Genomic DNA, 27631 nt, shown 5'->3' with positions numbered 1-27631 from the left:
ACTGCATTTTTCAGGCAGCAGAAACATATCCAGGTAATTTTTAATATAAAATACAAATTTATGTGAACAGGAATAATGGGCATGACATTCACTTGTGTCATTTTTGGGCGAAGCACTTGTCACTAATGGCTCATCCCTCATCACAGTCATTAGTGATAGTGATACTTCTTGTCAATAAGATATGGACCCTTATTCCGGGAGGGAGAAGCGTTTTGAGACTTTATCTTTTCCCCTAAGGGACATGTTGCTGTATTAAAAAAACATAATCATGCATAGGAAGAAAGGGAAACCAGCGTCTTACGAATAAATCATACTTAAAAAATACACTTCTATAACGTAGATGATAAAATATGGTATTGATTTAAAATTGGCAGTACACACGTACACATAACTGTCCACTTTTCAGTCAACAAATTTGCTTCAATATCACAAGCCCTCAGTAATGTAATTACCGGTGTTGAGAAGTGCTGAACTCTTACAGGAAATTAAAAAAATTAACATCGATTTATAGTGTTGGTTAAACTTCATTAGGCTGATTCTGTCCGAAACCGCGCTCATAATTATGTTTACTTGTTCGTGATTCTGCTGCTGAATCACATCCGATACCTGCTTAGGCTTACATACCCCTAGACATGTTGACTTGAGATTAGTAACATGGCTCTTTGTGACTTTCTATACACTTCAGATCTTATGTTCCGAACATCAGAGTAGGTACATATTAAGATGCTTCATATTATGACAGTGTTACCCGAAAAGGAAATGATAACAGAGACAGTTTATCAGCTCTGTATAATAGAGTAATGGTGGAATCTTGGACTCGCCAAGATTTGAACCCAGGCTAGCAGTGTGGAAATCCGCCCCTCTAACAATTTGGCTAATGGTGCGTCCACTTTTTAATATACAATTTTATGCTTCATGATTAAGTACATTTTTCATGTTAACACCATGGATATGGGCATCAAGAAAGTGTCGTGAGATTTTTTGGGTTTTTGCACCTTATCATTCATAGAATAAATTAAAAAACGTCCAAAATTTTGGAATTCTATAAAGTGGCATTAACGTCGAGGAAAACGCACTAGAAGGTTGTTAAATTGAAGACGTTTAAATTTCGCGGCATAGTCATATGACTTTGATAGTTTGATGTTCATAGGTTCGACATGTCAACTAAATGTGACATGTTTTTTATTGATGATTTTTTTATATAAACCATTTAATTACATACAATTTCAGAACCAGTTACCGGCATAATAATTGTGTAACTTTTGAATATACGACAATATGACACTTCATACATTTGGTTCGATAATTTCGTCAATATGGACGAAGTTGTATCTTAACGTGAGATAAGATTACTTAATTGGTTTGACTTTGGACTCCCCGCCGGATACATATATTATTGTAACAAGAGAGCATTATACTGCATTTTGAATTTGGTAAGCCTTGTTTGTAGTGGGAAAATGGATTGGCTTATGTCTCCAGCGTCTGTCTTGTTAGATTTACCGGGTTGGTATTTAGCCGCAGTCTTGGGAACTGGCTTTTTTACATACTACCTATTCGAAGTAGTAAAGGTACGTTTATATAAAATATAATTTTCATGTACACTAGCCTAGATATTTGTGCTTTGTAAGTGTTTTCCCAACAACATAGAATAGTCAACATATAAAAATTTTATTGTGTAGACTTAAGGGTGTTAAATATTTTGTGATCTGTTTTTCCACTATAATTACGTGACATTTTCTGATATTAGTTAATTTAACAATGCTTATCAACCATCATAACCTATATTCAGACCACGTTGAAATTGACAGCAGAATAATTACTTCGGATATCAGTACCGATATTTAGATTTATGCTAGGCGTGCGAAACAGATTTTGAGAACAGAGAAAAATGGGCTTGTCATTGAAATGTGTCACTTTGCTCCAAGCATTTGTTGCTAACACGTATCTTAATCAAACCTACCGAACCTTATGACTAGAGACTTGCATAATAGGTATATTGCAAGGCAAAACATTTTTATAGCAAAATATGAAATATTTCAATGCTAAACAATTTTCTTTCCATAACCATTACTGGTACACAGTGGCTTACGCAGAAGTTTGTCCAGGGGGTGGGGTCATAAAAATTGGTACATTATCGGTATTTTAAATTTTTGTTTATTATTATTATTATACTATTACTATGGTCTAATAGAACGTATTCATGAATATTCTTATAAAATCTTTGAAACGTAATTTTTTACGGCCATCCAATTTTTAACAAATTTTGACTTCTGTTTAATTTTGTAGAATAAAAATGCTTAATTTATGTCATTATTACACTTAGTACAATAATCATACATATTTAGTCAACAGTTATTTATATATGATAGGTAAGATACTTTACATAACAGTAAAATCCATGGAAACAATCAAATAGCCTATATTGAAATATGTGTATTTTCTTTTTAATTTCAAGGGTTGGGGATGGGGGTTCTAACCTGGTAACCTCCCTCGCCTTGCGTACACCTGTGCTGGTACATCAGGTTTAAAATTATATAATTGTTTACAAAATAAGCATTTAGTGATTCATAGCTTTGTGTACCGGTATGCATATTTAACATGTTAGCAAATGAAATACAATAAATCTGTATAATTAAACAGTTTTTTCAGCATCATTAAACTGTTACCTGAATGCAAGAACTAGGTTGACTAAATTTTTTACACTTAAGAGAATAAAAATAAGTTTTTACATTGGCTGAACGCAACGGTGATTACAATACAATACAAATAACTTTTTTATTTTTTTCTAGTGAAAGATTACATCTTCTGCCAGTTAATATTGTTTTGTGTAATGAAAAAGATCGCTCCACATCACATGATGCAATGGGAGCATTTACTTGTATCATGCTACATTTGGTATTTCAATATTTAGGCTAGTTTTTCCTGCTCTTACCTTCAAGTACATTACTTGGATTAGGTGACTTGGGTTTTTCAAGTATTTCTAGGTAAACATTTCTATAGTGACTTTCCTATATAATATCTGGAAGTCTAGTTCAGTGGTACCGTAGTTTTTTTTTTTTGCAGAGGATGGGCTCGAAGACTTGCACAGCCTGAGGCCTATTGTCTTTACCACTCCTGTTCTATGTTTGATATTTGTCACGCTCCTTTATGGATACAGCATGCTGCATCATGAACTTAACCTGGGCTATGGAAATGATGATTAATGATATGTGAATAAGTGATTACGAAATAAGTCCTAAGTCCAAAACGTTATGAAATACGGTTTGAAACTTTTTTTTTCTGGTAATTGCGTTTTACATATTGTAGATAATGAAAATCTTTGTTCCCATATTACTTTTAGAACATGGAATTTCATACTTAGTCACTAGACTACTTATCACTGACAGTGGAGGTACTTGTGACTAATCTATCTCATCAAACCCTACCTAACCTTGTCATTGACAGTGAGGCTGCTTGTCACTAAGAATGAGAATGTGAAGGGAAGCATAGAGAAGAAAACTACATTTTTTCGAGTAAGAACGGCACAAATGAACGTCAGGTCCATTAGTCTTCTGTTTGGTATTATGTCTCTTTCAAATAATAGTTAAAGAAACTATTTTATAAACAATAACATAATTCGCTATATGCTGAAGCAGCGGTCATCAGCACAGTGCACCCTCGGACTAGCATCTCTTACCTGCGAGCATACAAATGCATCCGTGGCTTCTGATAGATGTGCAGTATGCTAGTGGTGGGGTTTCGTTCATGCCAAAAATTACGTCAGCAATAATAGTTTAATGAAGCACACAATGTTAACATACGCATTCAAATAAGCATATTTTATATAATTAATAAATGCTCACCATATTCGTTTATAATGTCTATAACCTAAAAATATAGGTCTCTTCTGAAATTATTGAGGGTCTAGTGAAAGAAGTGGACAAGCTATAAATCCTGATACGGTATGTAGAATATCTCATTATTTCACTGGGATTTTTACCTTTCATCTGAGCCCAGGACTAAGTAATATGAATGATTACAATAGGAGATAGATCCGAAGAACAAGTGATTTTTTCCAAAAATTTTGTAATTTAAAAAATTAAATTACGGTTTATTTAACGACGCTCACAACTGCAGAGGTTATATCAGCGTCGCCGGATGTGCCGGAATTTTGTCCCATAGGAGTTCTTTTACATCCCAGTAAATCTCTTGACATGAGCCTGTCGCATTTAAGCACACTTAAATGCCGTCGACCTGGCCTGGGATCGAACCCGCAACCTTGGGCATAGAAGGCCAGCGCTATACTAACTCGCCAACCAGGTCGACTCGTAATTTAATATCTGTCGAAATTAGATTTCTAAAAAAAAAAAATAATAAATAAATATACACTGATCAGATTTATTTTAAACGTCTTTATCATCATTATTTTAAAGTTAAAACTGCTAAAAAATTAAAAAAAAATCGGAGATAGCAATATGAAATCATGATAGGTCTGAAGTAGAATGGCTCTCATGCTAGGGCAGGAAAATGAAACAAGACAGCTTCAGTCCACATAATAATAATAATAATAATAATAATAATAATAATAATAATAATAATAATAATAATAATAATAATAATAGTGAAAGTAATACCAATAATAAATATAAAGATTACTATGACATTCTTTTCATTTTTCTGAATTTCAAAGTTGTTTAATCAGCATAAATGTTATTTATGTAATAGGCCTATAACTATTTTTATTATATTTCAAACTCACGATTAACTCGAAGACTTTAAGCAATGGAAACATTTCGAAAACAAATTTGAAATCAGTGCAATGATTTCTATGAGAACCTGCAATTCTAACAGACAAAAGTTCAGTCACTCTGCATACGAAAGTCCGCTAGGCAAAAATGCTCCTATGTTTAACTCGCCAAAAGACGGAAACTAGTAAAGAATTTGAATAGCAACCACTTTTAAAACTAATTTTCATTCTTTCTAAACATTTCTCTCACTTTGACTCCCCCCCATCTAAAGTGAAAAACAAGAAAAGTTTGCTGCTTACCAACATTTAAGAGTGTCATTGTCTATTTTGAACAGGTCACTTCGAAGTGACTAACTTTCCAAAAAAAGATTTTGATTTCGAATTAATTTTTTCTATGCTTTCCTTAGACATTTATCTAAACAACATCTGAATAGACTACAGTGGACTATAGTGGACTTTATATTGTCAGCAAACAGCTGGATACATTAAGATGATTGATTGATTGATTGATTGATTGATTGATTGATTGATTGATTGATTGATTGATTGATTGATTGATTGATTAGACATTTATCTATGAATCCTAAAAATTACCTGGTTATAAGTTCAGCGTTCTTGCCACTAGAATCATCGTGGTGGCTGCACACTATTATTGTTTTATTGATTGAATTTTTACGTTATATTGTGTATATAATTGTGTGTTATAATGTAATTTTACGAAAATACAGAAGTTCAGTGTACTTTGTTCATTGTAGACTATGGATCTTTATCTAGTTTGACCTTTACCCTTTAAGACTTACTTGAGAGACCTTATAACCTTTTACTTATCAGTTTATGAATCAGCATTTCTTTCAGAATGAATCTGTAGATACACGCTGAAGCAGGATATACTTATCACTGCCAATATACATATAATAATACCATTTTTTTTTTCCGTTGTTAACTCTATAGCGTCTATTAGTGCTTTATGGTTGTGCTAACAGATGGAGTTACTTGTCAACAATGTGACTTGAAACTTGTGTTCAGCAACAGTCCTGATATATTGTATTTTTTTTTTATAGTTTTGAAGATTGGATAATTAATATTAACCCGGCACACTCACAACCACACTCCAAAAATCACTTAAAATAGCCTGAGAAAACCAAAATTCATATAAAGAAACTAAAACTAACACACACTATTCACTTATACAGGATGACCAGGCATAATAGACCACATCAAAACTTGCGTAAATAAGATAGGTACCAATCCATGGTGTCGTGGTCTAAGCCATCCTGCCTAGAACTCGCGGTTCGAGTCCTCATGTGGAAAGTAATTGTCTCATGAAATTTCGGCCAGTGTATGGAACCGGTGCTCACCCAGCATCGTGATGTGCTTGGGGAGCTACGATAGGTAGTGAAATCCGGTTGCAAAAGCCAGCTATAATGGCTGGGGGATCATCATGCTAACCACACGATATCTCCATTCTGGTTGGATGATCGTCCACCTCTGATTCTGCATGTAGACGTGAGGCCAGCAGCTGGCTGGTCGTTCATGGTCCTTCATGGGCTGTCGTACCTCGGATGATTATTATTATTATTATTATTATTATTATTATTATTATTATTATTATTATTACCACCACCAATATCTGTCGTTCAGTTTTTTCCAAATGTCTAATGGACAAGTATTATTTCCATGAGAAACGCTTCTATATGCACGGATTTAAACTCAGACTTTAACTCCCACATGTCCTCATTGAACATCCCGCACTTCCAAATTGCATTTTTGTCACTCCAGGCATCGCGCACACAGGTTTGCTAGAATTTAGTTCAATGCTGGACAATGGATGGGTCGCACAGCACGCTTTGAAAGCTGGTGTCTGCTTGATGTACGCAAAATAAAAATCATGTGCTTACCTTATTTCATAGTGCGAAACTGATATGAACTCTAACATCAGTTTAAACTGTGACATTGCACAAAAACCTCAGAATACAGTACAGTGAAACCTCTCATTTATGAACATCGAAGGAATGTAACAATCTGTCTGCATCTGGGGGGTGTCCTTTATTGGGAATGAGGCTCACCAATCTAACAGTACATTTATAACATACATTATATATCCCTTCACGCTTTAAATGAAATTTTAGGACTTTGTTTGTCCACTCGCTTCCAGCTAACAAGGGGTAGCCAGCTGGTCTAGCGATAGCCTACAAGACCCTTATTGTCTTCTTTCATGTTAAGGAATTTCATCTCCTTCCAGCTAACGGTATTGTCTTCTTTCATGTTAAGGAATTTCTGTACAAACTTCAAAATTAAATTTTCCATTTTCGTAACACATTGGGTCTTGAAATCCAAGCTCTGTCCATAGTCAGGAGGTGAAGCAAGCTTTAGGACTGTCAAACAGCTGTCCGTATCCATGTCTGAGAGTGTCCGTAAACGAGAGTTCAATTTATCATTATTTCTATATTATTTCAGTTGGGACATAAAAATCTGTCTGTATATGAGGAGTGTCCCTATCTTGGAGGTGTCCATAAGGAGAGATTTCACTGTACTTGAAAACAAAGCAGCTACAGTTATTTTCTTCGTAGTTCTGCTGAAACCAAGAAATCTGACCATTTCAGGGACAGACACATATCACACACATCACATCGTTGTTGTGTTCTTGACATTTAACTCCAAATACTACGCTATGGATCAAAAGTAACTATGACCCCATTTGACTTCTAGATATTGCATTTAATATCTCCATAACTAATCGTCATACCATGATTGTTTGTACCTCAAATTTCATTGCTACAATGTCCTCTATCACATTCTGGTCTTAGAAGATGGGATTTAGTATTCACTCTGTATATTGATAATGACCAGCCTCATGGTCTAGTGGTCAGAGCTTCTGGCTATAATTCATGAGGACCCGGATTAGATTCCCGGTTAGAGCACAGGAATTTTTCCTTAAAGGGGATTATTCCTGTGTTCGTCCATGGTCTGGAATTTAGGTTAAGTTTAGATTTAAGACCTCTCCTGTCACCACATTATCATAATCATCCTATCACATCATCGGGGTAATGTAACTACGCCTTCCAGGCGCCCCAACCTCAGAAGTGGGCTACAACTAAGCCACGGCCAGGAGAGAAGACCAGAAATGTCGAAAAGACAACCTAGTGGCATTGGATAAAAATATATATATATATATATATTGATAATTCTGTAGAATACACTGCAGCCAGAGTGAGGACATACACATATCCATCATGTGCAGATGAGAGCAAGAAATAGCATATCGATGGCTCAGGACCAGACTGTTCCAAGTCCATTTTACTATTTTTTTTTTTTTTCAGGAGAGCTGTTTTAAGCTCCTAACATTCAAAACTTCATGAAACAATTTGGAATATCTTTACAGCAACCTTATGGAGAGGAATATTTACAATTTTGTTGGATTCATATATGCAGACAAGAACTGGAACACAATGAAACACAGATTTCTTTCTTACAAATATTTGGACTTAGAACAGTCTGGTTCTCAGCCATCAATACGTTGTTATCGGAATTCTAGGCTTTACACAAAAGACAGTATTATTGTAAATTAAGAATCCTGAGTGTTTTTAGTGCTACTGTTTAGCAAACACAACTACGGAACTGAGAAATCACAAAATATTTAAGCTCATGAATTATTTAAAATACCACATTTGGTATTAGAAATAATTAAATAAATAACCTAATTTTTCAGCAACCAGTCCTTGTCTGTGCAGATGGAAAATTCAAGGACTTCTTATCTAAACATGTACCAGCTCTGCAAGAAAAATATTGGCCATCATTATGGTGTTTTGAGGCCAGATTTCACACAGCTTTTGCGAGCCTTCTGCGATCAATACAACGCGACATAAAGTACAAGAGGTAAATTTACTTTTTTTTTATATACCTCGAGAGTAGGCTTAGCTTTGTGAACTATTAAAGTTTTCAAATGCAGTTCACATTTTTAAAATATTTTTTTAAGTGTCCATTTCAAGTCATAAAATGTAAAAAGACTTTTAATGTCACCTTAAATTTTCCAAGTTCAAGTAATTTGTTTCAAGCCACCTGAAAAATGTGAAAATGGCTCTACACCACTCTACTGCCTAGGCCTATATCATTTTAATTCCATTAGCTGTGACTCCCTGATATAGTTTATTTTTAATACCTTAGACTCTTTTAATTCCTAAATTAAACTTTTCTGTCCATTCCTTAATGTCTTACATTGATTCTACTTCATATATTCCTTTCTCTTATGACTTCCCCCCCCCCCCATTTTTTCTTCTTCCATTTGGATATATATTAACAGTTCTGCATACTGATACGTGAATATCATACAACACTAAACAAAAACAAAACTATGCATTTCTGGTTGTAAGTATATTGAGTAAATCGTCGCTGTGTCTCCAAAATCTGCTATATTGGTTTTTAAAAAGATTTTGCAGGAGGAAGAAAAAAGCATTGTCACTTTTAATTCCCTTGATTTTCAAGCTACTTTTGGTATAATTTCAATAATTTTTCTTGTAATTATGAAATTTTACCAAAAATAGCTTTGAAAATCAAGGGTATTAAAAGTGTAATCTTCATCTTACGATGTTTGGTGACGTATACACGTCCGTTGATGTGACATATTAATGAATTTGAATACTATTATAGTCACAATCATGCCATGGTATGAAAGAAAAATTTCACAACCTCGATCGGGAATCGAACCTGCGACTTCCTGTTCTCCGGTCAGGCGCTCTACCACTGAGCTATCGAGTTCGTCTCACGCCAAAGGCTTGGAATTATCCTTTCATACTGGCGACTCTGTTATAGAGTACTGTCCATAGCGTCTGAGTCGCCAGTATGAAAGGATAATTCCAAGCCTTTGGCGTGAGACTAACTCGATATCTCAGTGGTAGAGCACCTGACCGGAGAACAGGAAGTTGCAGGTTCGATTCCCGCTCGAGGTTGTGAAATTTTTCTTTCATACCATGGCATGATTGTGACTATAATAGTATTCAAATTCATTAATTAAAAGTGACAATGTTTTTTTCTTTAAAAATTAAAAAAAAAACAGCAGATTTTTTAGGTGCAGTGTTAACATAATTTCTGATACACAGTATGTACTACAGGGTGGGTTAAAAGCCGTTTTCCCCAACACTTCATTACATTTAATTACATTCAATTTACACATTCCTTTACAGAGTTTGTTCAAAATGGAAACCCTGTTTCTCAATACACAATTCACAACGTTAATACTATATGGAAATCGTCTTCTCCTATGCTGCAAAGGAAGCAGATATCCTAACCACTTTTTCCTTGTATTGTCTGTTTCTTGATATTCTAATACTACTTGTATATGGAACGCATCTTTTCTCCCATGCCACAAAGGGAGCAGATATCCTTCTCTGCTGTACCCCTCCTGTTTTTCAATTTCCATATTCCTAGCCTCCACCAAGCTAAGCCCATCCTCACTTCCATATTATTTATTCTTACATATTCTTCTTGTTCCCATGACGTTTTTATGCCCTTAAAATTACTTAATGTTCTTAACCCCTTGAGATTTTGATATAACTCTTGTCTCGTAATTTCGTTACACCTTTAGTTTATTATTTTACAAATTACATTTCAATTCACTAGGACCCCAATTTCATCCGATAACCATTTTAAACCTAATTTACTTACCTTGTTTTTAAATCTTCTAGCCAATTGGATTTCAAATTCGTGTCCCGAAGATACTGCAAACACTTCTTTTCAGTGGTATTATCCTCTTTGGCCATAATATGACCTAAGAATTTTATTTTCTTTACTAGTAAATTGTTCCCATAACACTAGCTACCTCCATTTCGAATCTAGCAGCTAGGTTAGAAGTGTTCCACAGGATTCCTAGGAATTTCTTACAAAATTTAGATCTAATTCTATCAATAAGCTGGCTAGATAAATCATTACCCCAAATTTCTATATTATACAATATTTTTGATTCTACAATAGCTCTATAAATATATTAAATAGGGTTTTAATCTCTATATTCTGCCATTTATTCAAGCACTTACTTATTGCTGTAAGTGCACCATTACCTTTATTAAATGCCACTTCATTTTGCGTCATCCATTTACCCTTCCCATCTAATATTACACCTAAATTTGTGAATCTAGAAACGAAATCAATTGGGTTATTGTTCAGAAACCATTTCTCTCTTTTACTCATTTTACTCCCGTTCTTACAAATTAGGATTTTCGTTTTTTTCCTCTTTATTTTCAGAACTTATTTCATGCAATAATTTGAAATTTCGTTAATAGCATTTTGTAGACCAATAATCGAGAAAGAGCCAATGACACAGTCATCAGCGAATAGTAGTCCCGGGACTGTTGAAAATGACTGGGCAGTGAGAGTTAGCATTGTAAAATATTGTTAATAAATATATTGAAAGACCTGTCATGCATAAATGCAAAGAGACAGAAGTACATCATGAACCTGTATGCTTGTGTTCCGTAGGGAGATCTTGAACATGAGCGATGGGGGACATGTGGGTCTGGACTGGCTTGAAACTGGCTGTCCTGATGGAGCACCCATCATGCTGATCCTTCCTGGCCTTACTGGAGACAGCCAGTCATCCTACGTGAAAGTACTTGCCACTGCAGCAAATCGTATGAAATTGCGAGTTGTAGTCTTCAATTACAGAGGTCTTGGAGGGATGTCTCTAAAGGTAAACATGCAGTTTATTTGTACTGTCATGGACTGACTTCTGTGCTTCCAGGAATTGCAGTAATTCTAGTTGATAATGTTATATGCCATGGAGTATAGTTAACCCTTAAATGAATGTACGACTATTTGTCATAAGCAAATGGTATCAGTAACTTTCGTTCCAATTTTTTTGTCTCGGAGATGCTTAGTCCCTTCTTTTTTGTGTTCCAATTTTTTTAGTTCTAAACGACTGTACCTCCCAAGCTAAAGTTAAGGTGATTTGTATATTTTATAAAATTCTGATAAAAAAACAAATTACAAATGATTTTAAAATGTACTAGCTTTATTAAAGTTGGCACATTATTCCAGGCACAAATCTGAAAGTCTCATCACATATCCAGTATGAATGCTACTTAATCTTCGCATCTGAAAATAGGCCCAATTTGCTTGTATTTATTTATCTATTTATGTCCATAACAGGGCAAAGCCCCAATTACAATAGACAGTACAGACAAAAAAAAACATAGAATTGCATACAACACGAAAAAAGAGGTAAAACAGATACAAGTGTAATTACAAATTAAAAATGGAAAACAGAAGAAAAAAAAACAAATAGATACCACCTAAATAAAAGACACAGATACAGATATAAATGAAAAACACCAAATAAAAACAAATCAAAAAGAGCCAAGTACAGACATCACAGCCAAAAATGCAAAATGTACGCGTAGTTATAATTGGCAAATTGCAAAGCAAATACAACACCATGTTAATAAATTCAATATACAGCACTACACAGCAGGCCCAATAGGCTCAAGTCATTTATTGCCAAACCATAGAAGCCATTCGAAACCATCTGTGTCAAATTGGGAATATATTGTAAATCCTGTAGTGTCTTTGGGTTGAGCGGTAACTGTGCTTGCAGTACTCTTTGTACAATGCGACGCAAAGCTTCAAGTACATTTCTCTTTATATGGAAGATAGGCCTACGTGTCGATTTATTAATTTTGTGTGTGTGTGTTTTTTTTTTTTCACTGATAATTAGTATGGCTGTTGTGAATATGCATCATTAATGTGCTGCATACTCTTTATTTTATTCCAGACGCCTCGAACCTACAATGCTTCTAACCCAGAAGATTTATCATATGTGGTGAATCATGTGAAATCTCAGAACCCTGGGTCAGTTCTTGTGGCTAGCGGGATTTCAATGGGAGGGTATGTATGTCTTCATTAACATGTTGACACTGTTACTAGCCACTGACTACAATTTACCAATCCTACTTGCACAGATTCTTGTCAAGGTGATACCAGTATATGCTGACCAGTTTCTGAGCTTTTTCCACACCCAGTCTGTTCCACAGTTTTGTCCAGATGATTCCAAATGTCGAGAAAAGTCTTTCAATTGAGGCAGAACTGGCCGGACATGTGTGTAATGCAGAGAAAAACTAGCAAAATCCGTTAAAGTTAAACCTACTTTGGGTTTGAGTAGGCCTATAAAATTTATTGGGTATATATTTAAAAATGTTTATCTAAAAACTAAAATTAATTTTTACTAACGTTTTTACATGGACTATTTCGTTTATATAACGTCATTCCATTTTCGACCAATGAAATGTAATGAAATTTTGAATTCCAACCAATCACAGTCAGACTTTGCGATAATTTCTGCAGCTAGATTTATCGCTATCAATTTATCGCATGGTCGTTCTTTTGTTTAGTCGTTGTCGCCAACTGTTTCCCCGTAAATTGATGATCATGAATACATTAAGATGCAACTACACGGTCAAACTTTTCTTTCAACTTTAAAGCAATGAATGCAAGATTGATATTTAATATTGATATATTTACGCAGTGAAGACCATGTTCAAAACGGCGCACCATGTAGACACAAAATATTTATGCATTTTAATTGAAAGTACCTTTTAAACTTGATTCTATTCTTCCCAGATTGCACGCATACGCGATTGGAATATTGAACTGTGTAAATGCAGCTTTAGTTCCATTACACACTACAGCGAGAATGCGTTTGTCGAGCTATAAAAAATGCTTTCGTGTAGCACTCATTGTATGTAACGGTCGGATCAAGGCACAGCTGACATTGGTCTTGCTTCCACAGGAGGCCTAACATAACCTATAAAATTGTAGCCTATAACATTTGTATTGAAATTAAACAATTAATAGACGTTCAAATTTATGTAACATCATCGCATATCAAGCACAAAGACCTTGCATAGTAATAATGTCTTTGATCAAACTGCCTTTCGTATGGCGTAATAAAATTCGTGTTTTAATTAGGCCTATCTATACAGAGATGGCTTCACTGTGTAGCAACATGTCTCACTGTGAATACATAACCATTGTTATATAGCTGTCCCCACTGTTACTGTTAAATTAAATTATGATTTCAGCAGATAATGAAAATGTATTTGTTATAATAATAAGAGAAAAGTGCAGCACATGTAATTAACATTGTTAAACCTGTATTTCGCTTTTCGCAATTGGCATTACTGAATAATAACATCGAATTTCTTTATTGCAATAATCGATATTCATCTACGAGTATTTCAACTTCACAGTGTCTGAATAGGTTAAGTATTCGTTAATATACAATTATTAACATTTTATGATCGAATTTTAGGGATATATTATTTAAATTTTTATTTTATTCACGAAATAGTCCTAATAAATGTCACTTGAGGTCTGAGATTTCCCAGATAAATCCACTCGCTTCGCTCGTGGATTTATCGGGAGATCTCAGACTTCTCGTGACATTACTACAGATAAATCTGCAGTGCTTGGGAAAAATGACATAAGTCAGTTTCCACAAACCTTTTTTGATAATTTATTGACGACTTACACTGGTTTATGTCGATTTAATTTTTTTCTGTATGAATTATTGTAATGGGAGAAATACTTACGTATTTTTTTCCAAGCGAGCAGTTGTTCCGTAAGTTGTCAATAAATTATCAAAAAAGGTTTGTGGAAACTGACTTGTGTCACTTTTCCCAAGCACTGCAGAAATGTAAATAACGGTATTTTTTCCTGAAACCAACCCTTACTATAACACAAACAAATATGATTCTGATCAATATTGAATGCAATAATATTTAAAAATACAATGTTTCTCAGTTTTAATGTATTTATGTTTGTCAACAGGAACTGCAGAACATTTAATCTTTTAATCCTGCTATGCAAAAAAAAAAAAAAAACTGACAATCATATGTACATACAGTAACACTGTAGATTGCAGGATCACCAGAACTGAATTGTAGTGAATGGTACCTACTAAACTATCGATATTAATGTCAATGTCAGTTCATATCTAGATATATTAGTAACGGTATGTCAGGATTTAGAAGACGGAATAGATTCCAATAGCCAAGTAGATGCAGTGATTATTGACTTTTCACGCGCATTCGATGTAGTCCCACACGATATATTGTTGGTTAAACTACAATCAACGGGGATTGACTTCAGAGTGCTCCAGTGGATCAAGGAATTTTTAACTTGTCGCACTCAGAGAGTATGGGTAGGGGAGGAATTATCGAACCCAATTGAAATTACTTCCGGGGTCCCGCAGGAGTGTGTCTTGGGACCTCTTCTATTCTTGGCTTTTGTAAATGATTTGCCAGTTAATATCTTGTCTAGGTTTCGCTTATTCGCAGATGATTGTATGGTATACAGGGAAATAAAAAGCCATGAAGATACTACTCTTCTCCAGAATGACCTCAATAGAATAAACGATTGGGCAATAGACAACAAAATGAAAATAAATTCTCTAAAGAGCAAAGCCATCAGCTTTACAAGGAAAAGAAATAAAATAGTCGCATTGTATATGTTAGGGGGTGAAACCATTCCGGAAGTTATCAAATGTAAATACCTCGGAATAACATTTTGCAGCGATCTCGGCTGGGGGGAACATGTTACAGACACAGCGGGAAAAGCATGGAGAGCATTACACTTTGTGATGAGGGTACTAAGAAAAGTTTCTGATAAATCCAAAGAGATTGCATATAAATCACTAGTACGTCCAGTAATGGAATATGGTGCTGCATGTTGGGATCCTTACAGATTAGAACATATTAAGACACTGGAAAAGATTAAAAAACGGGCTCTTAAGTGTTGTCGGAAAAATTCACCATTAAAATGGGACACACTCACGGACAGGAGAACGCGAATTCGATTATGCGCACTGTTCAAAACATACAGAGGTGAGCCTGCCTGGAGAGAAATAAAAAATAGGTTGCAGCCGCCAAATTACTCTTCAAGGAACGACCACTCATAAATTGAGGGAAAGAAGGCAGAGGACGGACACTGGAAAGTTTTCTTTCCTCAATCGTACTATCAGGGACTGGAATGCTTTACCTGCAGACTTACTAAAGGCTTTACCAACAACCAAAAATGTATTTAAAAATAGGCTTAAGGACCTTACTAATAGACGGTAATTATACACAGTATTTAAAGGGTGTAAATGATATATTATTGAAGTGTTTGTATCAGTGAAGAATTATGTTGTGTCAGTGAAGTGTGTTGTATCAGTGAAGAAGTATGTCGTGTAAGTGAAACGTGTTCCTGTCAGTGAAGCTTTATAGTTTATAGTGGCAGTGCAAAGTATTTGAACAGTGAAATGTTTTTGAAGTGTTAGTGAAATCAGGATAGAATCGGTGAAATGTGTCGTAGTTCCAGTGCAGTGAATGAGTTGACAGCGAAATGAGTGTAATTTGAAAGGTACTTGTGCAGGTATGAACATATCATACTCGTGGGTTTTAGTTCGATCTTAGTTTTAAGATACAAATTAGATTTATTTCAAATGTTATTTTAAGTGATCGTTTCATTTAATTTAGTATATTCCCTGTTGTTGTTGTTGTTGTTATTATTATTATTATTATTATTATTATTATTATTATTATTTGATTATTGTTAGTATTGTTATTAATTGTATTTTTAATTAATAAGTTTATTATTGTCATTATTGAGTGTAATTAGTTACCACTGCCACCGGGTATATACCCACTGCAGTGTGAATAAATACATATTTGACGGGTATTATTAAATTGCATTAAAAATTCGCGATCATGTTTGATAAAGAAAATGTGGGAGGATTAGGAGACAAATACGGGAGCCGGGAAGATCCAAAAAATATTAATTGAAATATGGGAGTTCCCGGAAAATACGGAAGAGTTAGTCACACTACCACATACCCACCCACCCACCCACCCACTGCAGGTGTATCATCCACTGAAAGAAAAAAGAGTGAACAGAAAGAAATATCCCAAAACAAAATTTAAAAAGAAGAAACCCTGTCACGCAAGAGAGAACTCTATAGGAAAAATTAAGGTAATAAAGTTTTCATTAATATACATGTTTTTTCAGGTTGCTTTTGAGCAAATACTTCTCAACACAGCAGTCTGTACCAGAGAAACCAGTCCTAGCTGGAATGGTGATATCCCCTCCTTGGAATGTTCTAAAAGCTATGGACAACTTGGAGAAACCTGGTCTGAACTTCTTTCTGAATAGATATCTTGCTAGTGGTTTCATGGATTACAGGTACCTTTTTTTATTTATCTTCATTATAACATCCCAGAGATTACTAGAATAATGACACCTCACTAACAACCAGTCTGACATTTAATATCTCCCCAGTCCACTAGTGACATGTGACTGAATACGCACTCTTGTGCCCTAAAGAATCTGCCAATTGGCTTCTTCAGATATACCCTTAATACATTCACTACTACCTTAAATAAGACGAAATGTTGCCCAAGAAGCCAATACACTTTTTTATTCTGTTTATTGTTACACATGCACATCATCTGTATATGGCACAAAATAAATGTGTCATTAATAGACTTCAAGTGTCAGTCAGTGTGTTGAGAAAGTGACTGAAAACTGAAATCTCACAGTGCATTCTTTTTTACTAGAAATGAATCAGTGATTTGAGATACAGAGATACTCCAAAATCAAATTTTTTTAGGAATGAAAAACTGTTCTCAGAACACATTAACCTAGATACATAGATGAATTTTATTGCGGATTTAAGGGAACTGTTAGATAATAATTTAGCATAAAATACAGACTCAAAATATTTATATTCATAACTTAAATTTATATGAAAAATTTCAGGAGTGAAAGTTGTTCTATAATTAACATAATTTGTTAGTGAAATTGTTTTTATTTTCCAATTTTATTAAATTCACATCTTCTATAGTTATTAAAACAACGAAAGATCATAATTGACACTTTTGACACGTAAATTGAGGATTACTAAATAAAAATGAACATCAAACTTCATTATTTTACATAAAAGTCTGTACTGTGTTATAATATGGTACAGTATAAAATTTTATGTAGAGCAAAATTTGGGTATGAAATTGAATGTAATGAAATTTAGGTTCAAATACTTGAAACAAAGATAAACGCAGATCAGTTTATTTTTATGAATAGTAATTTTTCAAAATTTCATTATAAAATTATTTCTATTCTTCAGGTATGTGCTGTAAGATTTAATTAAAATCACACATTTTTTTACACCTCTTAGTTTTTTTTGTAGGCTTTTGTTTGTGGTAGAGTTACGTTCTGTTTTCTCTTTTATGAAAGTAATTATTAGAAATATGGTACATTATCAGATTTTCCCTTTCTAAATTCTCACGAACCATTACGTTATTTTCAAACATAACAGTAATGGACAATCATCATGCAGCTAATAATATAATTGAACCAGAAAATTAGCATAGTCTGAGGTAGATGGCTATCCCTCCATGTAGACTTTTGTGCTATAATGTTATATCTGTTTCCAGATGTTTTACTGAAGGAATAATTAAAATACATTATTATTGTAGTAAATAGATATTTTGATTAAGTCATGTACTTCCACACCCCTAATAAAATTGAAAGTCACCAAATATTTGAATCAGTTGGAGCTAAAAGGAATTAAGTCACTTTTCAGAACTTTTCAGGAGACGCAAAAAACATTCCACTAATAACACAAATATTATACTTTTATATTATAGAAGACGAAAGAATATTTAAAAGTCTTAGTTCCTTCTTCTCCGTTCGATGCGCATGACATCTAAAATTCCAAATAATAATCCAATAATAAATATAAATGTAATCCATCTCCACCAAAACATAAACTGCAATTCATATTCAAAGATAAACCACACATATTGGGCCAATTATACAGTGTTCATAGATTTGATAAGAAACTTAAAAAATTATATATTACAGTTATATGAACACTAATAAATATAATATAATTATTAAAAAATTAGTAAAAGTCAGACATGTTTCGGAGATGCTTCTCCATCCTCAGTGACTTTACCATGACGGCTGGTTCAGGTGATCGAACCGCGTTGTTGCTTGGCTTAAAGGAGACTGGTTCAGGTGATCGAACCGCATTGTTGCTTGGCTTAAAGGAGACTGGTTCAGGTGATCGAACTGCATTGTTGCTTGGCTTAAAGGAGACTGGTTCAGGTGATCGAACCGCGTTGTTGCTTGGCTTAAAGGAGTCTCCTTTAAGCCAACCAACAACGCGGTTCGATCACCTGAACCAGCTGTCGTGGTAAAGTCACTGAGGATGGAGAAGCATCTCCGAAACATGTCTGACTTTTACTAATTTTTTAATAATTATATTATATTTATTAGTGTTCATATAACTGTAATATATAATTTTTTACGTTTCTCATAAACTGCAGTTGTTCAAATTGTTGCATAACCCAAAACTGCATATTTTGACTTAGTTCCTTTTAGCTCTGACCGATTCGTTTGTAAAAACATTATCTAGTGCTTGTTCTCTTTCTGCATTTGTAAGGTGAAGTAAAAAAGATAGTCATAGAATACATGACACTCTGTCCTCGTTGCAAGTTTCATTGTTTCTCTTTTCTATCACTAGGGGTCCAATTTTGTAAGTCTTTCTCTTTTCCACTGCCGGAGATGCAAGAAGCATCTATCAGAGTCAGAAGAGCGAATTTTTTTAATGTAATTATTTGTCTTACTACTGTGTCGATTTTAAGTGTTGATATTACTCCATTTGTATTGCATTTTTTGTCCAGGGAAAATACTCGTCTAAAACTAAGACAAGTGTGTTTGTGAAAGATGAGTATTTCCTTGGACCAAAAATACAAATTCGCTCATTTGACGACAATGGATACTTCTTATGTTCCTGGCAGTGAATGAAAAGACTCCTGTTGCACGCCTGGTGGTTGAAATAAGAACTAAAGAGCAGGCAAACCAATGACAAATATATCTGAATGCTGTGTATTCAAACATTACTGTAAAAACTATGGCATATCATAGGGTGAAGAGCTGGTTTGCAGATTTGAAACTGTGCTGAGGCTTGGGTTTGAATCCCGCTTGGGCTTATTGCCTGGTTGTGTTTTTTTTTTTTTTTTTCGAGGTTTTCTCCAGTAGTGAGGCGAATGTCAGGTGATGCCTGGCGAATTCTCGACCTCATCTCACTAGATAATCTTGCAGGTGGTACTCCTTAGTTAATAACTGATTAAAAACAAGCATAGTATATCATTAACGTAAATTTTTAATATTTATAGGTCAAGACATGAAAATTCGTTGGAAGGGCCTTGGGACATGCAAGAAATTTTGAAGGTAAGTTTGTATCATTAATCTCTATAGTGGCTGAGTGGTCAGACCTCCGCCTGTCACATAGAAGGCCCAGGTTTGAGTCCCGGTCAGGTCTGGGATTTTCCATTGAAAAAGCCATGGTGGCTCTTGTGGTGGACAAGATCGTAGTTGAGATTTTTCTCGGGGTTCTCCTGCTCTCCCATATTAGGCATCTACTTCATTCCGTCAACATTTCTCCATTTCCTCATCATTCCATAGCAATCCCCTAATGCCAACTGGGCTGACCTAGGGACGAGGGGGGGTTGCCTACTCGAAACCTGGATACGCAACGAACTTTAGTATAGTCAGCCAGTGTTGGTGAAGGTTAGCGCAAGATCGTAACAGATCACAGTGCTGGGCCATAGTACCCGCTCTCTTAAATTCAATTCCATTTCATTCCATTGTATCATTAACTTTTCTTGTAATATATAACATTGTTCATTATTACATAATACTTACTTACTTACTTACCTTACTTACTTACTGGCTATTAAGGAACCCGGAGGTTCATTGCCGCCCTCACATAAGCCCGCCATTGGTCCTTATCCTAAGCAAGATTAATCCAGTCTCTACCAAATCCATTTTAATATTATCTTCCCATCTACGTCTCAGCCTCCCAAAAGGTCTTTTCTCCTCTGGCCTCCCAACTAACACTCTATATGCATTTCTGGATTCGCCCATACGTGCTACATGCCCTGCCCATCTCAAATGTTTGGATTTAATGTTCCTAATTATGTCAGGTGAAGGATATAATGCGTGCAGCTCTGCGTTGTGTAACTTTCTCCATTACACAACGCAGCGCTGCACACATTATTACATAATAGGAGTGTTAAATACTGTAAAGAGGGGTGACTTTGAACAGTAATTTAGCGCCTTTCTAAATTAAATGCTGTACCCAATTGCGATAAAACTGTTTAAGTTGTCAATAAACTAGCTCAGTTCTTTTGCAATAGAGTACAGCATTTAATTTAGAAAGGCTCTAAATTACTGTTCAAAGTCACCCCACTTTGTGGTACTGTTAACATTATTTGGGAGATATGTCAATATCGTAACATTTTTTTAATTACTGTTGGTGACTCAGGAGAAGACGAGAGCGGACTGAGGAGGAAGGGATGTGAACAGATAACGTACGACAACACGTCCAATATTTGTACTGCAGTAAGCGGAAACATCAGGTCTCCTTCTGTTCAACTCAGCTTTAATTTCCATACGCATTGTTAGTCATGTTTCCTGCACGAGTAATAACCTGGCTACTGGGATGCTTATCTGAGCGATGTTTATAATAATCAACAGCGATAGTCAAGAAGGTCACATTCTTTCCGCTCGTCTTCTCCTGAGTAACAGACAATACCTGAGAGACATAGGCTACATACAGTATTGATAGTCTGTTTGGCAGTGAAGGAGTAAAGCTTACACAGGCAAAGAAGTGACTTGGGTAGTGAGTGCATTCCATAACCTCTCCTAATCAAATCCCATCCTCACCTTCCCATGGTGCAACTTCTTTTAACAAGCGAGGCTCTGGGGACCAAGTCACAGTGTTCCACTGTTCCATCACAAATGGAGGAAATGCCATTTCATCATGCTGACCTGCAATGGCATGCATAAACGTCCCCTAAATAGCAAAGAGGGGATATGGTTGGTGGAGTTGTCTGACAACAGTGGCGTAGCCAGCAGGTGGCCAGGTGAACCCAGGCCCACCCAAAAAATATGCGAATTTTTTCGTTTTTTTTTTTTAATGGAAAATACTCAACATTAGAACTAAACCATGGATCCAGAGCAATAGTTACAGTCGATATCATTAAAGTAAGAAGTCAAAAATGCGTTCATTTCTTCAAGAGCCAATTTAACTGTGTTGAATTGGGCCTAAAAAATTGTCTGGCAGCGATAAAAAGAAGGACGCTGTGGGGACTACTGAATTGTTACATCAGCTAGAAAATTTGACACCTTATTTTATTTTGTATGTTAGACGATATTCTTGCTCTTGCAAATTCATTATCGGAAGCACCTCAGTCTCCAAAAATGGATATTAGTAAATGTTCGTCCTTCATTAGGGCAATGATATAAAACTTTTCGAAGCTCTGAAATGAAGAAAAATTCGACAGTCATGTCAAGCACAAGGCTTTGTAATCTAGCAATTCTATCCATTGAGAGAAAAGTTGGGATTTGTCGAAGGACTCATCATCAGCGATCGACAGATTCGTTGCTAGGAAATCTCGACAGCTCCAGTTCACCTTATGAAGCATTTGTATAGGTATGCCTTGCATGATTGTTTGTTATAATTTTGCATGTTATTAAATAAGGCTTCCGAGAATGAGTTTCAAGAGAGTTGACGGCAGCGGCATTGTCAAGAGATGGGTCAGGTACTTTCTAAACTCTGCATATGTGACCCACCCAAAATAATTAGTCTGGTTACGCAACTGTCTGACAATCCTCTCAGCTAAATCATATGGACCAGCTAACCAATGGCAGGTGCGGTCCTCCAAACAGTTTGGGTGTTGTGCATGTAGGTGATATAGCCACCATAATACAGTGAAACCTGTTTAAGATGGAAGTGATATGGTCCTAATTTTTTTTTTCGTTGTGGACAGGTTTCCGTATTATTCAGGTGTGACATTAAAATGGAATATTTTGTCATTCATATACATGAAAAACAAAATGGCATGCCACAAACTGCAAGAAGTACAAAATATTCCATTTAACACTCATCACATTAAATCAGCTATCTGTCGCTTATTACGTTGGTGAATCATCTTGATTAAAATCTCATTTTCTGTAGAAATATTATCGTAACTCACTCATTAGTCATTAAACATTACTAAAGTAGACTAATCTCATTCTATTTAATATCTAACACTATACTCTAATGCTGTACTGCATATCACTGCACATTATTAATTAATTGGACTAGAAGCCATCTATTAGAAGCCTTGAATTCTGGTTTATTTAATTTCTTTTGCAGTTCAATAGCTTGCTTTGCAAAACAGATCCAGAAATCGGCTTGTTCTTTGAAAGTCATGAAGAACCCACTCCCACAACAGTTCATTTATTTTCACATAAACAGTTGCTTTCTGGTTCCTTTTGTGTCACCAATATTGGCTGCACGCCACTCACTCATTATGATCTTTATTTTTTAAAGTGTCACACTTGAGTTTTCCACAACTGTACTTCAATGTTATTTCACATAGACTTTGTTTCTAATTTTCCTTTATCTCGATAACTTTTACTTCATCACTTAATGTTAATGCCACATTTTATGCAACTTTTTTTTTTTTTTTTTACCTGGAAATCACTACACTTGCGCTCTGTTTAGATACGACAGCATATGGGTGTGAAGCATTGAAAATCTTTGAAGGGACTCATCTGCCTAGTCAACAGGGTAATAAAATTTATGACCGACAGGCCAACACACCCTCGTACCCTCTAGAATTTTGTTTTTATCTTAGTGACCTACATATTTCGTATATTCCTTGAAATTATACGCTGTTTCAAAATATAGTTACAAAATATAGTGTGTGTCCAAAATATTGTTTCCGTTTTGAACAGTAGCAGACAGTTTCCATTTCCGCGTTGGACAGTTTCCGTTTTATTCAGGAAAAATTACACATAATACATACAAATTTCACCGGGACCAATAAATTGTTCCGAAATAGACAGGATTCCGGATTATTCAGGTTCCGATTTGAACAGGTTTCACTGTATATATAAAATGATTATATGTTTTGCTACATCACTCTCCAATATCTTGATGTACCCTTCAGAAGAACTTTCTTCACACTGAAATAATAAGCAAGTTACTGTAATTACGACTTTGCTAGTATTTAACTTTTTCAGAGCAAGACAGTTCGTGATTTCGACTCTTCTTACACTGCAAAGCAGTTTGGGTATAGAGATGCGAACCATTACTACAGTGATGCTTCCATGCACGACAAGTTGCATAAGATAGAAATTCCGCTGCTGAGTCTGAGTGCTGGAGACGATCCAGTCCAACCTCTTGCAGGTGAGTAGCTTTTCATGCTGGAATTGTTGCTGTGTTTTCTACATCATCATTTATTTACTTAATTAAATGTGGAGGCACATGATTTAAATTCATTGGCCTATATGAGATATATGTAAAAACAAAAAGTGAAAGAAAATAACAAAAGAAAAATACAGGAATAAGAAACCCACAATGAAATGTTTGTATTCAAGGTATTAGATTGTTTATTTTTGCAGTGCTCTTGATTTTCATTTTTTTCTTACCTGGTTGTCATTCTAGTTTATACCTCCAAAGTAACTATAGATTGACAAATCGAACTGAAACCCTGACCGATTTACTACGTGAGCGCTGGCTGTCTTGGGGAGGAGCAAGTGAGAAAGCACGGGGGAAGGGAGAGAGCACTATGCACTATGTACTTGCAGGTCCACTCACAGTTTGTCAAACCTTCTAACAAAAGCATTAAAAGGTTGACTAGTTGCCTGCAATGCTAGCTTAATGGAACCTTCCTAGCCGACAGTCGAGGCAAAAATGAAGAATCTGTTATTGTGGTAATACTGGAGAGTGGTTCTTCTATTGGTCGCGATGCCCACACACACCCTCTCAGATATTTACGTGGTGATTGATGACTGAATGATGAGGAGCGAGGGAGAGAGAAGAAAGAAAGAGAGAGATTCCAGAAGTTGGCGTGTTTTACGGGGTTTCACTTGAAGTTGTCGAACTATATAAAAGATATTAAAATTTGTTATGGTATATTTTTTATATTATAGAGCATATTTCTGGAATTTTTACGTCATATGTGCAAAATTTGGCCCTTTTTTTAGGGCATAAAAATTCTGGCCTCAATAATTACAAAAGCTATTATCATGACTGTCAAGTTCTAGGGGAAGCAGTTCTCGTAGCTCATGTATGTAGCTACACACGTACAGATTGAACTCTAAGTCATAGTCTGTACAGAGTCTGTATTATTTGGCAACAAGCCTTTCTCCTTGGACAGTCTGGTAACATTTATCATTGATAAGTGTATTTTGTTTACTGTCCTGTCAACTTCATCTACTCATGTCCTCTTTCGAGGGCTTAGTTTTTGACAAGATTCTCTATTTTTCCCTATCCTTCCATAGTTGAGTTCACTCTACTCCATGCCAATCTTTTCCTTTTCTTTGTACGACCTTTTTAACCTGGTCCCCATCCCAGCCGCCCGGATGGCTCAAGCGATAGGGGCACGGCATGTCTCTATTGCTTGGTCCGAAGGGTTGTGGGTTCGAGTCCTGCCTCAGGCATGGGTGTTGTGTTTGTATTAGTATAAGTAAAAAAAAAAAAACAAAGGAAACAAATGAAAACAGAAAACAAAGATAACTTTGGTAAACGGCCTCTGGCCGGTCAAAATTAAAAAAAAAAAAATCCCAAAGCCCCTGTTAGATGTTCATTATTATTATTATTATTATTATTATTATTGTTATTATTATTATTATTATTATTATTATTATTATTATTATTATTATTGGGTTATTTTACAATGCTGTATCAACATCTCAGGTTATTTAGCATCTGAATGAAATGAAGGTGATAATGCCAGTGAAATGAGTCTGGGATCTAGCACCGAAAGTTACCCAGCATTTGCTCATATTGGGTTGATGGAAAACCCCAGAAAAAAACCTCAACCAGTAAAGCCCGGTTCAGATGGTGCTTGTTTTCGTGCTGGATTCCAAGGTGGCTGTGCTGATGGCTACCCTGTGTGCTCACTTGCTGGAAGTAATGCACTCTGGTGGCTAGCTTGCTGGATTTCGAGGGTAGGTTGCTTGCTATTTTTCGTGTTGGTTTGCAGGCTGGAACCAAAGGTGATGATATAGTATTACCACTGAAACCATGTCGCCATGTTCGTTGTTTTGCAACTAAACCTGTTTTTTTTTTCTATATTCTTTAGTTTCTAAGAAACAACAATTAAATATCGGACTTTAGCTGTTTTGCACTTATGGCTTAATTACCATATTACGACATTTACTACTGTTAATGTAGGACTTTAGTTGTTTTCCACTCACGGTTTAGTTTCTTTTTGACCATGAGTGTTGGCAACAGATGAAGCAGCAGATGATTTTCCAATTTGAACTGTGAAAAGAGCCAGCTCCATGAGAACAACAACCATCACCGTACCCACCACGGCATCCAGCTTGCTAGCCAGCAAGGAAACACGCAAGAAAACAAGCACCGTGGGAACTGGGCTTAACTTGCTGCAACCGGGATTGGAACCCGGGCCACCTGGTTTCATGGTCAGACATGCTAACTATTACTCCACAGGTGTGGACGTTAGCTGTTCATTCTGCTCTGTGACTATTATTATTACTACTTACTGGCTTTTAAGGAACCTGGAGGTTCATTGCCGCCCTCACATAAGCCCGCCATTGGTCCCTATCCTGAGCAAGATTAATCCAGTCTCTATCATCATATCCCATCTCCCTCAAATCCATTTTAATATTATCTTCCCATCTACGTCTCGACCTCCCTAAAGGTCTTTTTCCCTCCGGCCTCCCAACTAACACTCTATATGCATTTCTGGATTCTCCCATACGTGCTACATGCCCTGCCCATCTCAAACGTCTGGATTTAATGTTCCTAATTATGTCAGATGAAGAATACAAGGCGTGCAGTTCTGTGTTGTGTAACTTTCTCCATTCTCCTGTAACTTCATCCCTCTTAGCCCCAAATATTTTCCTAAGCACCTTATTCTCAAACACCCATAATCTCTGGTCCTCTCTCAAAGTGAGAGTCCAAGTTTCACAACCATAAAGAACAACCGGTTAATATAACTGTTTTATAAATTCGAACTTTCAGATTTTTTGACAGCAGACTGGATGACAAAAGCTTCTCAACCGAATAATAACGGGCATTTCGCATATTTATTCTGTGTTTAATTTCCTCTCGAGTATCATTTATATTTGTTACTGTTGCTCCAAGATATTTGAACTTCTCCACCTCTTCAAAAGATAAATTTCCAATTTTTATATTTCCATTTCGTACAATATTCTCGTGTAACTATTATTATTATTATTATTATTATTATTATTATTATTATTATTATTATTATTAATTAATACTATTGATATTGTTATCATCATTAATAAGTATTGCAGATATTTATTTTCTTTTCAGCAATTCCAATTGAAGAGGCAAGCAAGTCGAAGTATGTTGCCATAGCGGTAACAACACGTGGAGGCCACATTGGATTCTTGGAGGGTATTTTGCCCTTTACATATGAGGATTACATGTCTCGTGTTTTTACGCAGTATTTCACTGCGATTTTGACGTCTGGTAAAGACTTACTAGCTTCAATGAATAAGCATGCTGATTGACACTGATCTGTGTAAATAGTATAATGTGTTGATTCTGTTCAGACTCTTAATATGAATCAGAGCCTTCAGTTTAGAACCACTGAAAATATATAGTTTTAATTATGAAGATATAGTACATCGATATTTATACCTACAAGAAGTGGTATGAAAGTGGTGCTTCCTATTTTGTTTCTAAAAAAATTTCCTTATTACAAGTAGGGTTTTACATAAAGTAATGCTTGGTTATTCATACATATCTGGGTAATTTTTCACAAAAAGTCGCTGTCTTTGAGTCAGGTGCTGTATTCCAATCCCGCAAAATTCATTTCT

At 35.5% G+C, this 27631-nt stretch overlaps 1 protein-coding gene across 1 annotated transcript; it reads left to right on the top strand.

The window, feature by feature from the left end:
* Positions 1-1227: 1227 nt before the first annotated feature.
* Positions 1228-27428, top strand: LOC138714784 (phospholipase ABHD3-like). Its single transcript, XM_069846917.1, has 8 exons — positions 1228-1568; positions 8436-8602; positions 11198-11408; positions 12489-12601; positions 16760-16933; positions 19933-19987; positions 23834-23999; positions 27123-27428. Exons 1-8 carry the CDS (start codon positions 1458-1460, stop codon positions 27320-27322), a joined length of 1197 nt encoding a protein of 398 aa, XP_069703018.1. The 5' UTR covers positions 1228-1457; the 3' UTR covers positions 27323-27428.
* Positions 27429-27631: the final 203 nt, after the last annotated feature.

Source organism: Periplaneta americana, chromosome 2, assembly GCF_040183065.1.
Source record: "Periplaneta americana isolate PAMFEO1 chromosome 2, P.americana_PAMFEO1_priV1, whole genome shotgun sequence".
In the NCBI taxonomy this organism is placed as follows: domain Eukaryota; kingdom Metazoa; phylum Arthropoda; class Insecta; order Blattodea; family Blattidae; genus Periplaneta; species Periplaneta americana.
Note: the sequence above shows the minus strand (reverse complement) of the source record. Positions and strands in the feature narration are given on the sequence as shown.

Excerpts from the sequence above, each read along its gene's own strand:
- LOC138714784 (XM_069846917.1), top strand. The coding sequence starts at position 1,458 with ATGGATTGGCTTATGTCTCCAGCGTCTGTCTTGTTAGATTTACCGGGT. Across the intron at positions 12,602-16,759 it reads AGCGGGATTTCAATGGGAGG|GTTGCTTTTGAGCAAATACT; the intron begins GTATGTATGTCT and ends ATGTTTTTTCAG. Across the intron at positions 16,934-19,932 it reads AGTGGTTTCATGGATTACAG|GTCAAGACATGAAAATTCGT; the intron begins GTACCTTTTTTT and ends TAATATTTATAG.